General features: G+C 49.0%; 4 protein-coding genes across 4 annotated transcripts; 1 reads left to right on the top strand and 3 right to left on the bottom strand.

The window, feature by feature from the left end:
* The first annotated feature begins 1797 nt into the window (after positions 1-1797).
* F5147DRAFT_397632 (uncharacterized protein) lies at positions 1798-3623 on the top strand. Its single transcript, XM_041429595.1, has 4 exons — positions 1798-1839; positions 1902-1911; positions 1964-2662; positions 2718-3623. Exons 2-4 carry the CDS (start codon positions 1909-1911, stop codon positions 3528-3530), a joined length of 1515 nt encoding a protein of 504 aa, XP_041287940.1. The 5' UTR covers positions 1798-1839; positions 1902-1908; the 3' UTR covers positions 3531-3623.
* A 39-nt stretch (positions 3624-3662) lies between these two features.
* On the bottom strand, positions 3663-6112 carry F5147DRAFT_397582 (NADPH oxidase B). The gene is made up of 8 exons (XM_041429594.1): positions 5622-6112; positions 5071-5573; positions 4793-5013; positions 4463-4741; positions 4190-4409; positions 4007-4135; positions 3861-3954; positions 3663-3806 (listed from the first exon to the last, which is right to left on the bottom strand). Exons 1-8 carry the CDS (start codon positions 5992-5994, stop codon positions 3796-3798), a joined length of 1830 nt encoding a protein of 609 aa, XP_041287939.1. The 5' UTR covers positions 5995-6112; the 3' UTR covers positions 3663-3795.
* Positions 6113-7140: 1028 nt separating this feature from the next.
* On the bottom strand, positions 7141-8909 carry F5147DRAFT_840126 (uncharacterized protein). The gene has a single exon (XM_041444274.1). The coding sequence runs from the start codon at positions 8898-8900 to the stop codon at positions 7398-7400; it is 1503 nt and encodes a 500-aa protein (XP_041287938.1). The 5' UTR covers positions 8901-8909; the 3' UTR covers positions 7141-7397.
* Positions 8910-9088: 179 nt separating this feature from the next.
* Positions 9089-11141, bottom strand: F5147DRAFT_717782 (WD40 repeat-like protein). The gene is made up of 8 exons (XM_041438669.1): positions 11072-11141; positions 10754-11018; positions 10526-10692; positions 10427-10470; positions 10298-10372; positions 9816-10247; positions 9572-9766; positions 9089-9524 (listed from the first exon to the last, which is right to left on the bottom strand). The coding sequence occupies exons 1-8, from the start codon at positions 11075-11077 to the stop codon at positions 9362-9364; spliced, it is 1347 nt and encodes a 448-aa protein (XP_041287937.1). The 5' UTR covers positions 11078-11141; the 3' UTR covers positions 9089-9361.
* Positions 11142-12806: the final 1665 nt, after the last annotated feature.

Raw genomic sequence — 12806 nt, 5'->3', positions numbered from 1 at the left:
TCAAACGACAATATGTAGATTAGTAGTCGGAAAAACAGGAGTCCCACATGAGTCAAAGCGTAGGGTTGCGTGGGTAACTCTTTGCCCCACCAAACTCCGCTGTCGATAGCGTAGTATTGCACATCCGGATCCAAGTGTCTGCTCGCATTCATGGCGACAGCAACTCCATAACTGAGGAATTTGGGTGGATATCGTTCGACTTCATATCCGCGGTGATCCTATCTCAGTTTGCCTTGGGAATCTATCTTGCTCTTGCCCGATATTTGAAATGCGATCGCATGGTGATATCACACGCGGAGTGTTTTCGTGCGGTGACTCAACTTTTTATAGATTTGAATGCAAGTGATGAAAACCCGAACGTCGGCATGAAATGTCTCTCAGTAGTTGAGTAAGATTTCAGCCTGCATTTGTCACTGATCGTTCAGTATTAAGCGAGGGGCGCCGCCAGTCATAAGTATGGAGGCTGTAGTTGGCGCCGGCGGAGTTCTGTATCTGCGGCTAATATGTCGGTCCACTTCTGGGACATAATGCATTATCCTTGCCCCCCGCCTGTCATGCGAACTGTGATTGCATGATGTCGCCATTGCAAGCGCGCGGTCATTGGCCTTCGATACTCGATTGAATGTGGCGACACAGAAGTACACTTCAACTGCGACGTCCTGTTTGCCTGCATGCTGCACTGTCCTCGAGGCTTGAGCGAATGGGGTGCATTCCACGTGGGAACTTGGGCTGTGAGATAGAAGTGCCTGTGCAACGCTCGATGTTACTGGTAGCCAGACAAAGAGGTTCCATGTTATCTTTAGAATTCACCAATGGCAAGAGACATCTGTGCTTCATCATGTTACAGGCAAATAAACTTGCTCCGCCGACCCAGCGCGCGAAAAGGGTTCACGCACGGGAGAAGAGTTCCCGCAGCACTGGATTGTGCCAGTCTGGCATTGGCGCGGCCGCCCGCTTTAGCCATGGAAGCGACGGCGGAAGCCATTGAAAGAATGCAGAGCATTTCAAAGAAGAGAGGGTTTGGAGAGCTGATAAGTGAGAGAGTTCCAGGGCTGGTCAGATGGTAACTTGTAGTGGAGAGATGGAACTGTGCCCGTCTTTTATAAGCTAGCTAGCGCGGATCAAAAATTCTTCAGGCATTTTACCTGGACCATGAATTTTGTCATGCTAAGCAGACGATATGATTGAAGGACGTAAGATCGTAAGCCCAGTATGCCGCGACGCGTAGGGGTTGAACGTGCCTTGACTCGGACGTTTTTTGATCTTCATGCTGACCAGACGAGTCTGAATTTTAACGCGTTTGTCACTCATCACATGACTCTTGTGACCACTACCGATGCCCGGACGTTGGTCTCGTCCTCGCAGCTCTCCCTTGATCACGCCAACCTCACGCCATGTCAAAATCGCCCAAGAAAAAGCGTGACACTTGCGCTGCCTTATATTCTGCTGGTATACAGTGTAGTATGCCGACTGTTGATGGTCCACTTTGGTGCCCGCGACACAATGAGGTTAGTTCCTCAAACACACGGTGGCGGTACTCTATGGGGTTAAGCCGGTGGTTTGAATCTCGTTCTAGGAACGACTGAAACTGTATGCAAACTACAAGGCGCATCATGCACTGCTCGACACACTTGTCGATAACCCGGCGTGCAGCGATGTTACGACAATCCTGGGGTGCACCGCCCTTCCGCTCCTCAAGGAATGGAATGATTGCTTGAGGCTCAAGTATAATTTGTTGACCAGGTACATGCCTTTATGAGTTTCATTTCACTGTCATCCACTGAGTGCCGGTGGAAGATGTATAGAAGCTCGAGTCTACTTCTCCGAGCGTTTTTTCGGGTGAGTAGGCGTCTTCAGTATCATTTGACCTCATTGATCGCATTGCTTTTTTACCATGATAGCAATGACATGGTATGAGATTCTAGGCGGAATTTTGAACCTGATTTCACCTGCAGGATAATAGGACTTTGGTCACAAAGCCTTTTGGGAATCCCTCGTCAAGAAACGTGCTGAAGTCGAAAGATTCTTGTACTACGTCGAGACGCGGGGCTATCAACTCATCCTACAGGCACAGAATGCGCTTTGGGTCTTGGATCGCGACCCTGATGCACACGATCCAGGAGACTGCTCAGGATATGAAGGCGAATCTCTTGTTCGTGATGCCTCCTTCCATTCTATAGAGAGCGACCGGGATGCAGCTATCGACGATCCTCTGGAGGCGGTACTGCGCGAGAAGTCTGTGGAATTCCTGGAGAAGATTAGGTCCCGTCTGGCCCGATACTGCTGCACCCCTTCTACCTCCAGGTACCACGATGAACGACTAGAAGTCATATACGCCTATGTGCGCCGCGGAATTTTCACGGAGCCAGCCCTCATGTTCTTGTCTCAGAGCTACGACAGTGTCATGGCGCTTCTCAATGATGACAACCTGGACCTAGTGACCTTGGAAAAGATCTGGAATGCTGTCAAGGCTCTGTGTGTCCACGATATCAGAGATGCTGTGGACGACGTTCTGCGGGCCAACAGGGAAGGCGACTACGTGATGGTCTTGGGGGGCAAGGTTTTCAAGGAGACCAGCGGTGAGGAATGGCCTTTGCACGCCTGGGGCCACATGATGGCAATCTACCATTGTTACTCCTGCCTCCGCATGGCGTGTAAGACGGTACGTATCTATACCATGCACCCGTGAGTTAGTAGCCTATGCTTCAGTTCTCCAGATGGACGAAGTCATTGCCATGACCCGATTTGCCTTGTTCTCCGAGACAGCCCTCTCCCAATCGTGTGTCAAGTACGAATACGGCTTCGACGGTGCGAAAGAACTGATCTTGGCGGGTTTTATTCCCAGCGACATACCGCTCTCCTCACCTCGGCATTCCATCATTTGCACGGATAGTGGTTCTCAGTCGTTCGGGCTCATGTGGGAGGAGACGAAGCGCAACCTGTCTCTGTACGGCTCTCTATCTCTCAACGACGCTAAAGCACAAGCCTTTGTCAATGGTTGCATCCGACATCCTGACCTCATGGTCATGTTGCGCAAGGGGGCAGACGGACGTGTCATCCGCTCGCGGCCGGTGGTATGGACCTCGCGGAAGCGACACGCGCGGAGCCGCTCAGCACTAGCATCTGTACCATGGGAGAAGACACGCGACGTCGTGCGCTGCGAGGACGATGACCTGGAGGAGGCGCAACCCCCTGGGTGGAACCACGAGAAGATCGCGGACTGCTTGATGGTAGTGCTCGTTGATAGCGGCGAGGGTAACATGGGCGACTTTGTGCGTAAGCTGTTAGAGATTTGGTGCCAGGTGTACCATGTCAAGGATAAGAAAGAGCTTTACTGTGCATTGGAGACGACGTTCGTAGAGGCCGGGGAGCTCGAGCAGTGCACATGTGGGCGACACGACATCGCATTCACGCCATCAATCACCCAAGGAAACGTGATGAACGCGTATGAGAGTTTGTGGGGGACGCCGCCGCCACCTTGGTTAATAGAGAATCCGAATAGGTTCCGCCTGGCAACGGATTCGTTTTGAAACGGGTCTGGAGTTTTCTTTACGACAATCTACTTATGCAGGAAAGCAACGAACTTGTAACAAGTTAAGTCATTGGTTTCGTGGATATACTTGGTATCATAGTGCCACTCCCTACTTTGGATTATATATATACCTACCCACAGCTAGTGGTAATCCCCTGCATTTTATATCCCGTGGTTCATAGTATTACACATAGATACAGCGAAACAAAAACAACCCGACTACAGTACTAGTGGCACTGAATGCAGAGTAAGATCCAACTACCCTAGAAATTCTCTGCACAGAACGAGTCAGCTAGGCCTGGCAACGGAGGGACAAGCAGAAACGCACCCTTGCCAAAGAAGAAGCGCGTGCCTTTGGGATTGGAGTATTTGTTGGACATCTGGTGGAGCTGCCTGGAGAGCACTGGGGGGCCACAGAAGAACTAGAAAAGAACGGGTGAGCGGATGAGTTAAAAGTAACAACAAGCTACGAACCACTCCAACATCAGTTTCGGGGTGCTTTTCAACCATGGAACTAAACACTTTGTCCCAGTTTGGCCTGCCAAAATGAGTGGGAGCACGCAGCGAAGTAATAGCGTCTTTCTCTGCACCGACATCTTGGACCTAAGGAAAATATAATTAGTACAAAAACTACCAAGAATACGGGGTACCGCGCACTATAATGTTGTTCATGTCATCCTCCTTGATCTTTGCAGTAAGGTAGATATTGATCTCGATTCGGTTTGTCGTGTCCTGCTCTTCAATAGCCTGCAGTAGCGAGTGGAACCACTCGGCGCTGCCAAAGTCGCGGATGACCCAAGTGAAGTAGACCTTGGAGAGACGGGTAGGCTTGGAGTTGTTCAAGTTGTTCATGCGGTACCAGATGGACTTCAAAATGCTAATGCATATGGTCAATAATGTCATCAAGTAAATGAGGGATGTGATACGCACGAAGCGAAGGGCGTGACGCCAATTCCAGCACCGACAAGGAGGACAGTCTCGTAATTTAAAAAGTCCTCGCTGGCACTACCGAACGGACCGTCAACCATGATACGAGGGAGCACACGGTTGAGCGGCGGATTTGTGTTCGTGCCAATAACCTTCCCACCGCTGGCGTCGACATCCTTGGAATCCTTGGAGTCGAAGTTACAGCCGATAGCCTTGGCAAGCGCAGCGGTGAAATCACCAGCGACACGGATGTGCACAGAAATATAATCTTCCTCAGGAGCACTGTGGCATTATAAGCATTTCCTCGCAAAAGCGATTAGGGAGTTGACTTACCTCGTAAGGGTGAAGGGATGCCACTGGAAGTAGGAGATCTCTGGGCAAGAGATGAAGATATATTGCCCTGCCCGAGTAGTGGTCTTCTCTTTTTTGATTTGGATTTCGACAACTTTAGATGGGTGTTGGATGACCTTGGAGATAAAAGTCTTATGACGTGAACGAACTTCACGTAAAATCCGCTCGTATGTCCAAATGAGGCCACCGATAAGCCAGTATCGCTGAAAAAAATCGTTGTCAAGCGATGGCACAAAATTAGCTTGTTAAAGTTCACGCACCCAGAAGACACCAATAGTGTTGAAGGAACAGAACGGTTCTCTGTCCGGCTTGATCATGCACCACATACCATGGAACTGCCAAGCGAGGAAGAAGACGACAAACAAATGGTGTGTGTACCAAAACCTCTCAAAGTTAGCACGGCGCCTTTTCTCCATAGCGAACCAGACCATGACGCCCAATGCAATAGTCATAATCCAACCCGTAGCACCGGGACCGGTGGCAAAATTTGCTTGCAAGAAGACGAGCACACGCTTGCCAAATGTATTTGCATCTGGATCAGCGAGAGCAAGCTCGTAAAAGTTGTGCATGTGAGCACCGATGTGGATTAGAGTAAAGACAACCATGGACCAGGCTGTTGCCTTGTGGAATGTTATGTTCTTGTCGAACGGGATAAACGAATTAAGGGGTGTTCTGCGAAGCAGGGAGATGAAGTTTCGGCAGACTGGCAAGAGAATGAAGATGACATCGGTGTGTAGTACAAGTGCTGCTGATCTAGCGATAGCTATGGTAATATTAGAGGGGGACCTACACGACATATCTGAATGCTTACCGTAGGTGACGCCAAACGTTGCGCGGGCTCCAGTGAGGTCGTCACTGAGCTGGTAATTCATGAACCCGAAAGCAATAACAAGCATGTGGAAAAAGATCCAAGCAGAGAAAAAGAGGCGTTTTCCACCCTCGTTGATCATCCACAGGTCAAACTTTTGACCGAGAGTTTGAGGACCATCAGGAACTTTGAGTGCACCAATGCCAGCATTTGGAAGAGGCTGCTGGATACCCTGAAGACGGAGGCGTTCTGTTTTGTTACGCTGGAGGTGGTTTGGTAGTGCATAGTCACCCGCGCCGTCGACGAAGGGGTCTTGGTCTCTGAATGGGTTACGATCTTTGAAATCAAGACCGGAGGACCGTTTGAAATCGGACATGAGTTGTTCCGGTCAATAGTTGAATGATACAAAGAACGACCTGCGTATATAACAAAAGAGAGGACCCGCCTGCTGTAGAAAAGGAATATGTATGATGGGGGGGCACGGTAGGATTAGTAAAAGGTACTATGACAAGACAATTTATGCATTATTGTTCCCCGACGATGATCATTCCCACGACGAAACTTAACTACAGGTAACTACCCCGTGTTCGTTACTACTTGCACTTGCAATGCTATGTTTCGAAAGTGTGCATATCATTCTGATAGCCAGAACATCACTAAGGCTGCGCCCCCAGGGCCCATCACTCCTCATATCAGATAAGTAGCGACATCCGGCTGTGTTCTAGAAAGCCTGTGTGGCCGCGTACGGTACAGTCAAATTAAACTTATTAACAGAAACGTTATGGTCCTCATACTATCTCCCCTGGTATGCCCTGGCAGTTACTTTCTATCCTCGTGCCTCAACTTGATCAGGTCCATCATTATTGCGGCATAAGTTTCATCACTGTTTAATCAAAATTGATGGAGCAGGCTGTTCAGATAGCTCCGATTCGTAGTTCATCATGACTGCAATACGCACCCTTGGCTCAGTCACGGTGAGCTTGAGCTGACAGATATCTGATAAGACTATGAGTGGTCTCAATCAAACCAAATGGATTACCGCGGCGCTCCTGGGTCCAGGGCGAATATCTCGCCATTCCTATGGTTGGGGCACAGGTGTTTGACAACGGTTCCGTTAGCACTGCGAGGAGCTAAAATTGATAACACAGCATATGACCTACACGCCCAAATTCAAGAGACCAGGCCGCCGACAGTCACTTGGTGACCGGGACCTGCCACAGTGACAGTGACTTCATGTGAGGGTATTCTCCGACTCTCCGACAACCGGGCCTTGAGCTTGAGTCCCAATGGGCTGCCTCTCAAGCCCGACCCACGACCTCAAGCTAAATTTCACAACAATAGTTCTGCTGGGCTCGTGATCGGATGTCGACATGTCAGTGGTCGCTGGTGCTGCTTGCCCACTTACTGACAGACAGTCTGGAATTCAGCATCCCGCAGCGTAAGTACACATGAGTCCAACGAAATTATATCAGCTGTCCGTCAACTGTAACATCGAATGACTGCTACTACACATTAATATATTAGTATCCAGAGCCTCTTGTACGGTTGGATTCGAGCGAATGATCATCCGCCATTGAGATCAGCCCATATGTATTCTATCCTACTTATCGTCCCTCCTGGTAAAATTTGAGCTGGAGTAGTATTTGCCACGTACCCTACTTAGTAGTAGCCCATTCTACAAAACAATGTGTAGTTCCTGATAGATGAGTTGCAGTAAAAAAGTAACACGCCCGCCGTGTGTCAACGGTGACATGTGAAACCTCGCATACCTATACTCCGCTAATGTGTTATACCTGTGGCTGCTTCATGCCATTCGAAGGTGAGCAACCTCTCTTTGAACGCCTCTGCGTCATCTGGAGAGATAGGAGGCCCACCATGTACCTGCAAAACCTGCAAGTTGTTGAAAGGGGCCTGTGATGTGATGTCTCTATCCCGCGCTCGTTGCACCGCATCGTTGCGTGCATCGATCAAGGCCAGAAGCGCATCTGCGGAGAACTCTGTGCAATTGTCTATCTTTAGTTGGGACCAGTTTGGAGACGTGAGTTTGTTTGGATCCCAAAAACGGTGAATGTCACGGATGGTACGATCGTCGAACGTGGGACAATTTTTGATGGAAAGACAATTGCCGTCCCAGATATTGATAGCGTTAGCCATGTGTGAGAAAGGACCTTCCAGCACGAGGGTGTCAGCCTGAGTCAAGCGAATGTGATATACACAAGGTGAGAGCTCGTGCTTGATGTGTACAAGGCGTGGAGCTGGTCCGGTCTTAGACATAAAGATGGCACGGACCGTCGAGAGGTCAATGGACTGCAGGCTCACAGCTTCGATCTGAATGTCGTAGCCGTCCTGTCGCGTAAGAATGCCATCAAATGAAGTATCTTGAAGAGTCAGCTTCTGAAGTATTCCAAACAAGCGATGAAGTCTGTCGACGACAAGCAAAACGTCGTGCAGGTGCAACTCTCCTGTTGGGTATTTGCCACCGGAATAGCGCGAAACACATAGGTCCTCTAGGTTTTGAAGTGACTCGACCCAGTGAAGGGCGCAAGCGTCGCGGAAATTGCGCCCGTTGAGAAAGAGGTGCCGAAGCATTGGAGCGTAGAAGCGCCACTGCTCAGGATCTTCGCTGCCTACGAGGGGATGCTCGCCATCATCGACCCCACATTGCAGCTTTAGCCGTTCAAGGAGAGGTGCAGTGGCGTTCAGATAGCGAAGAGCAGGCAAAGAGGAGCTGCGAAGGAGCTGGAAACATAAAGCCCTGCAGCGATGTAGATGGGGAACAATCAGCGCCATGGCTGCGGCTGCTTGGGCGCCCTCGTCATCATTATTTGTGCGAGAATGAGAAAGGAATCGTTGATCTCGCGTGACGGTGATTTCGAAAGGGAGCTTTCGGGAGAGATGAAGGTATGTGTTGATATCTGAAAGCTTTGTGGTGTCAAGATTGATTATGATACGTGTCCAGAAGCGTGGCACCGACGCAAGAACATCTCTCCAGGCCTTGCATGCGGCCGCGGGAGCAAATGGGAACTGCGTGCGAGACTGCGGGCTACACGCAATCCACTCTCCGTTCAGCGTACTATCTGCGTAAACATGCTCGAAGATTAATAGGAGCAACTCTGGTGGCAAGCCTCCATTATTGAGTCGACGGTGATGAGCAACAAATTGGGGTTTCCTGCGTGAAGTTTCCACCCTAGTTAGAACTGGATGCATACGGGGGAAGAAGGGAGAAGTACTGGTCATGCGAGGTCTGGCCACTGGAGTTAAGGTGGAAACCTGCAGGCGCATAGACAAGTGATTTCTGGGTGATCATATGTGGAGACTCCAAAGATAGAATGCTTATTCAAAAACAGTTATGTAGCAACCAACTGAAAGTTTTTAGTGTGCAAGAGCATTACCATGGTATGTAGTATGGAAGCAATCGATCATTGAATATGAATTTAAATATCACAGCTGTTATATTCCCACAAAGGTTGAATCAGACTCCCGGCTAACAACAATGGCCTTGATCGCCGACGTGGCTCATAGCTTCACCGAAGCCTTCAAATTCGAGGTCTAATATTCATCATGCACCACTTCCATGGCAGCCTTGGATACTAACAACGTGTTGCAAGGTCCGCTACGACCCACTTATAAATCACCAGTAGTTGGGGTGATCGGCAGTTGCAGCATGTGTAGGTGAAATTGCGCTGTTGCATGTCAAGATACGGGGGTCATAATATAGGTATAGGCTAACGTCGAGTGCGCAATTAAGTCTGCTCCGTAATAACCATCTTTTTGCGCTCTGCGTTTGGTTTGCTCTCTCCGGCACATGTATGTTTCCGCCGACGTTCTTCCTTGACGGCACGAGTATCGAGCATAGTGCGTTTGAGCTTCGCAGCCTGGTAAACTGGCTTTGGCAAGTGTCGGTTGCTGTGCTACTAGTGAGCACGAATCAAACTGAGCAGAAAAATTGTTACCGTTGAATCCTGCCAACTTCGTTGTCGTGCTTCCATTTGTCTTTCAAGGTATCCCGGTATTCGATTGCGGCGCGCTCCCGGGCTGTGATGATACCAAGTTTTTCTGATGCTTTGGCTTTCCATATCCGTACATTACCATCGTCGGAGCCCGTCAGTACAAAACGTGCGTCGGCAGTGAATATAGATGATGAGACCCTTATCGCAGTGTGTGAACAAACTGACGAACGGAGATACATGGACTTACCTTTGCATTCGTTTAGTATGATACACTTCTGGTCTCGTGCCCTGACCCTCCTTCCATATTCTTACTGTTCGGTCCCATCCACCACTAACAAATTCCAATCCAGTCGGGCTCCAATCACAGCTCATAACTGCTGCAACATGTCCTTTGTAGATGTGAGTGGGAGTTTTCAGTTGCCTGACATCAAACGTATAGAGATTGTGATCCTCAGATGCAAGCAAGACATTCGTTGGAAAAGTTGGTGACCATGCAAGCGCGTTTGAGCTCATCTGCATGACAATACGACGCTCTGCCTTTCCTGTGCGAATATCATAGAGGGTGAAAGTTCGATCTGAGCCAATGCTGCCAAGTACACTTGTTTCACTCAAATTGAATCGCACAGACGTGATGGTCTCTGTGGACGTGGGGAACGTCAAGTTGGATATTGCGGCGCTCCTGAATGCGAAATCAGCTGAGACATGATCATAGAGATGGACAACGCCCACTTTGTTTCGTCCCATATTTGAACAATGTTTGAAGCTGTAGCAAAAAGTGGATCTGAACGATGGTGATCTATTGAACTGTGGAGGGACGCGTCAATCAGATGTAGATTCCAGCGTATCTAAGCAGCGTACTTGAATGCTGATTTCCCCGGATATTCGTTCAGTGGGCGCTGCTCCTAGATGGACTGGGGTAGATATACAAAAAAACTCATCGCCAACTGAGAAACTGACTGTTATATCATCTTGCGGGCTCGCGTCCCAAAGTTTGATTTTGCTGTCCACGCCGCAGCTTAGCAGCCGGTCGTCTTGAGCAAAACAAAGGCCCGACACTTTGCCCTTATGAGCACCTTGTATTCGACGGATGTGTTTGCGCTCGGAAACATTATGCAAAATCACGCCTAAGGGAAGAAAAAATTTGGGGTATGAATGGTTGTCAGCCAAGTCGATTTCTCAACGCACCTCCATCCCAGCTACCACTGGCAACAGCACTCAATGACCCAGGCTTTTTGCATAACACCTCGACCGCGTCTATGTGACCCTCGAGAGCCCCTACGAAGGGCTTTGCAAATAGTTTGTCCATTTTGGCAGCATTCAAAGCACGATTTCGCTCACGAGCACGAGCAAATGGGTGCATCAAGGGATCGAGATTGCGGGTGGTAGGCGTAGGGTCTCCAGGACGTGCAGGTAGGTGTACTGAAGGAGCATGTTGGAGAACAGATATTTTCTGAAAGGGCTCAATGATACCAGTCTACTTGATGCGACTAGTCTAATGCTCACCACCATGGTATGTCCGCAAACAACTATTCTGGTGTCACTTACTGAAGCGTTTCAATCCTCTGCAAAGTGTAAATGCATCGTGGGAATTTGATACGGTTTGGTCTTTTTTTTTTTTCGACACCTGGGTACTACTATCGTGGTGTTGAATCACATTGCTCAGTTTATGATCGTGGAGTCCATCGTACGTTCGCTTGCCAGATGTTGGACATTCCTGCCATTGATATAATTACACTCATTTACTGTCACGAACTGCAGATACGACGGCGTTTGTCATCAGCCTATAATGGCCCTTCAGGGGATTTAAAATTTAAACACCATTCCACGATGCGGCATATACCATCCCTTGAAGATTTCCGAGTTACTTGTTGAATTTTCGTTCGCTGTCACCGCCACCTTCTCTCGTCACCTTGCATCTCTAAATGTGGTCATTTCTGTCGAGTAGTGTGAGCGGTGGTAGTACTACTAGTGGTATCAAGTAAGTGAACATATCTGTTTGTGTCGATAGCTTTTCATCAATTAACACTCACCCTCACACTTGGGTCAGTCGCATTAGAAAGTTATCCACCGTTTGAGCTGTTTTAAATGGCCGTCAGGCTTCATTCTGCTCATCATATGATGGTGTTCCGTAATGGCTGCCAGGGTATATGGTGGTGCCGCTCCGATGGAGGAACAGATACAGGAGTGTCCAGGTTTCCGCTATGTTGCATCATCCATATTTCCACCAGTTCATTTGCGTCGCGTGCAGTTGCTACTGAGCAACTGCGGATCAGTCGCTTCTCTCCATCGCGCTAGAATGAGATCGACTTTTGCACCTGGCCGGGAGTCGGTGCTGGATCTCTGTAAAACATAGTGTTTGCGCTGCCACATTTTACCATCACACAGCAATGCAGCCTATGTTCCTCGGAGTCGGAGACTTCCGACGCCAAGTTCAATCAGCGAATAATTCATTCTCCGGATCATGCTGATGAGTTGCGTTCATAATTTCATTTGCTTTGACTATATCATCATGCGAGGGAGACTGGGCACTACAAGGTCTCGATGTGACAGCACATCGCCCGCCTCTGCAATTCGTTTTTCCCTCGTATCCTTGCAGTGATCGACTCGTCGTTGTTTCCATGTTGGAAATAGTCTTTGTTAGCCGGTCGCTAGTTCGGTCTTATACAGACACAATTTACAGAGAAGATCAAGAGCAGGTAAGTTTCGGTTGCCGTTCGTCGATGCCACATACTTAGTACATTGTTTCATTGCGTCATTTTTCTCGCACGAACTGAGAAGGGCTGAGAAGCAAGATTAGCAAATGCAGGCAAATCAAATTTGGCCCATGAGGCCGTACTAAGTGAAGCTGCGACTGTGACTCGGCGGATGTAGCAGTACCGTCTCGAACCAGACGTTTGGTACCTCCAAGTCGGCAATCTTCAAGCTGTTGGCTCGGAAAGTGCCAGCGGTGTTTGTATTCGACACCGCTTCCCAGGATGTCCAGTAGTATTACTAGCTAGTCGCAATCTGTGAGTTATAACTTATACGTGTAACGTAGCCAGGGTCTCTCTTCTAAATGGGTTTGCAGCCAGAACTCAGCGATCAGCGTTAGGATCAACCCAGCTGTCACGTGAGAACAGGAATTTGCCGACGCATATTGGTGGAGGGGGCCCCAGTAGTGGATACGCGTCCAGTGTCGCGACTCGCGCGCCTATTGCCAATCCTGCCTTTCGACGACAATTCATTGTGCAAATAAGGT

Source organism: Suillus discolor (genome assembly GCF_016758755.1).
Source record: "Suillus discolor strain FC423 chromosome Unknown F5147scaffold_73, whole genome shotgun sequence".
NCBI lineage: Eukaryota > Fungi > Basidiomycota > Agaricomycetes > Boletales > Suillaceae > Suillus > Suillus discolor.
Note: the sequence above shows the minus strand (reverse complement) of the source record. Positions and strands in the feature narration are given on the sequence as shown.

What these genes read in the sequence shown, in the direction of transcription:
- F5147DRAFT_397582 (XM_041429594.1), bottom strand. Translation starts at nt 5,994, where the DNA reads ATGTCCGATTTCAAACGGTCCTCCGGTCTTGATTTCAAAGATCGTAAC. An exon ending in GGCGTCACGCCCTTCGCTTC is followed by an intron (nt 4,410 to 4,462) that starts GTGCGTATCACA and finishes CATATGCATTAG; the next exon opens with CATTTTGAAGTCCATCTGGT. An exon ending in CCGAAACTGATGTTGGAGTG is followed by an intron (nt 3,955 to 4,006) that starts GTTCGTAGCTTG and finishes GTTCTTTTCTAG; the next exon opens with TTCTTCTGTGGCCCCCCAGT.
- F5147DRAFT_717782 (XM_041438669.1), bottom strand. An exon ending in CAGTGGTAGCTGGGATGGAG is followed by an intron (nt 10,693 to 10,753) that starts GTGCGTTGAGAA and finishes TTCTTCCCTTAG; the next exon opens with GCGTGATTTTGCATAATGTT. An exon ending in CAAATATGGGACGAAACAAA is followed by an intron (nt 10,248 to 10,297) that starts GTGGGCGTTGTC and finishes TTTCGCATTCAG; the next exon opens with GAGCGCCGCAATATCCAACT.
- F5147DRAFT_397632 (XM_041429595.1), top strand. An exon ending in TCCGCATGGCGTGTAAGACG is followed by an intron (nt 2,663 to 2,717) that starts GTACGTATCTAT and finishes TCAGTTCTCCAG; the next exon opens with ATGGACGAAGTCATTGCCAT.
- F5147DRAFT_840126 (XM_041444274.1), bottom strand. Translation starts at nt 8,900, where the DNA reads ATGCGCCTGCAGGTTTCCACCTTAACTCCAGTGGCCAGACCTCGCATG.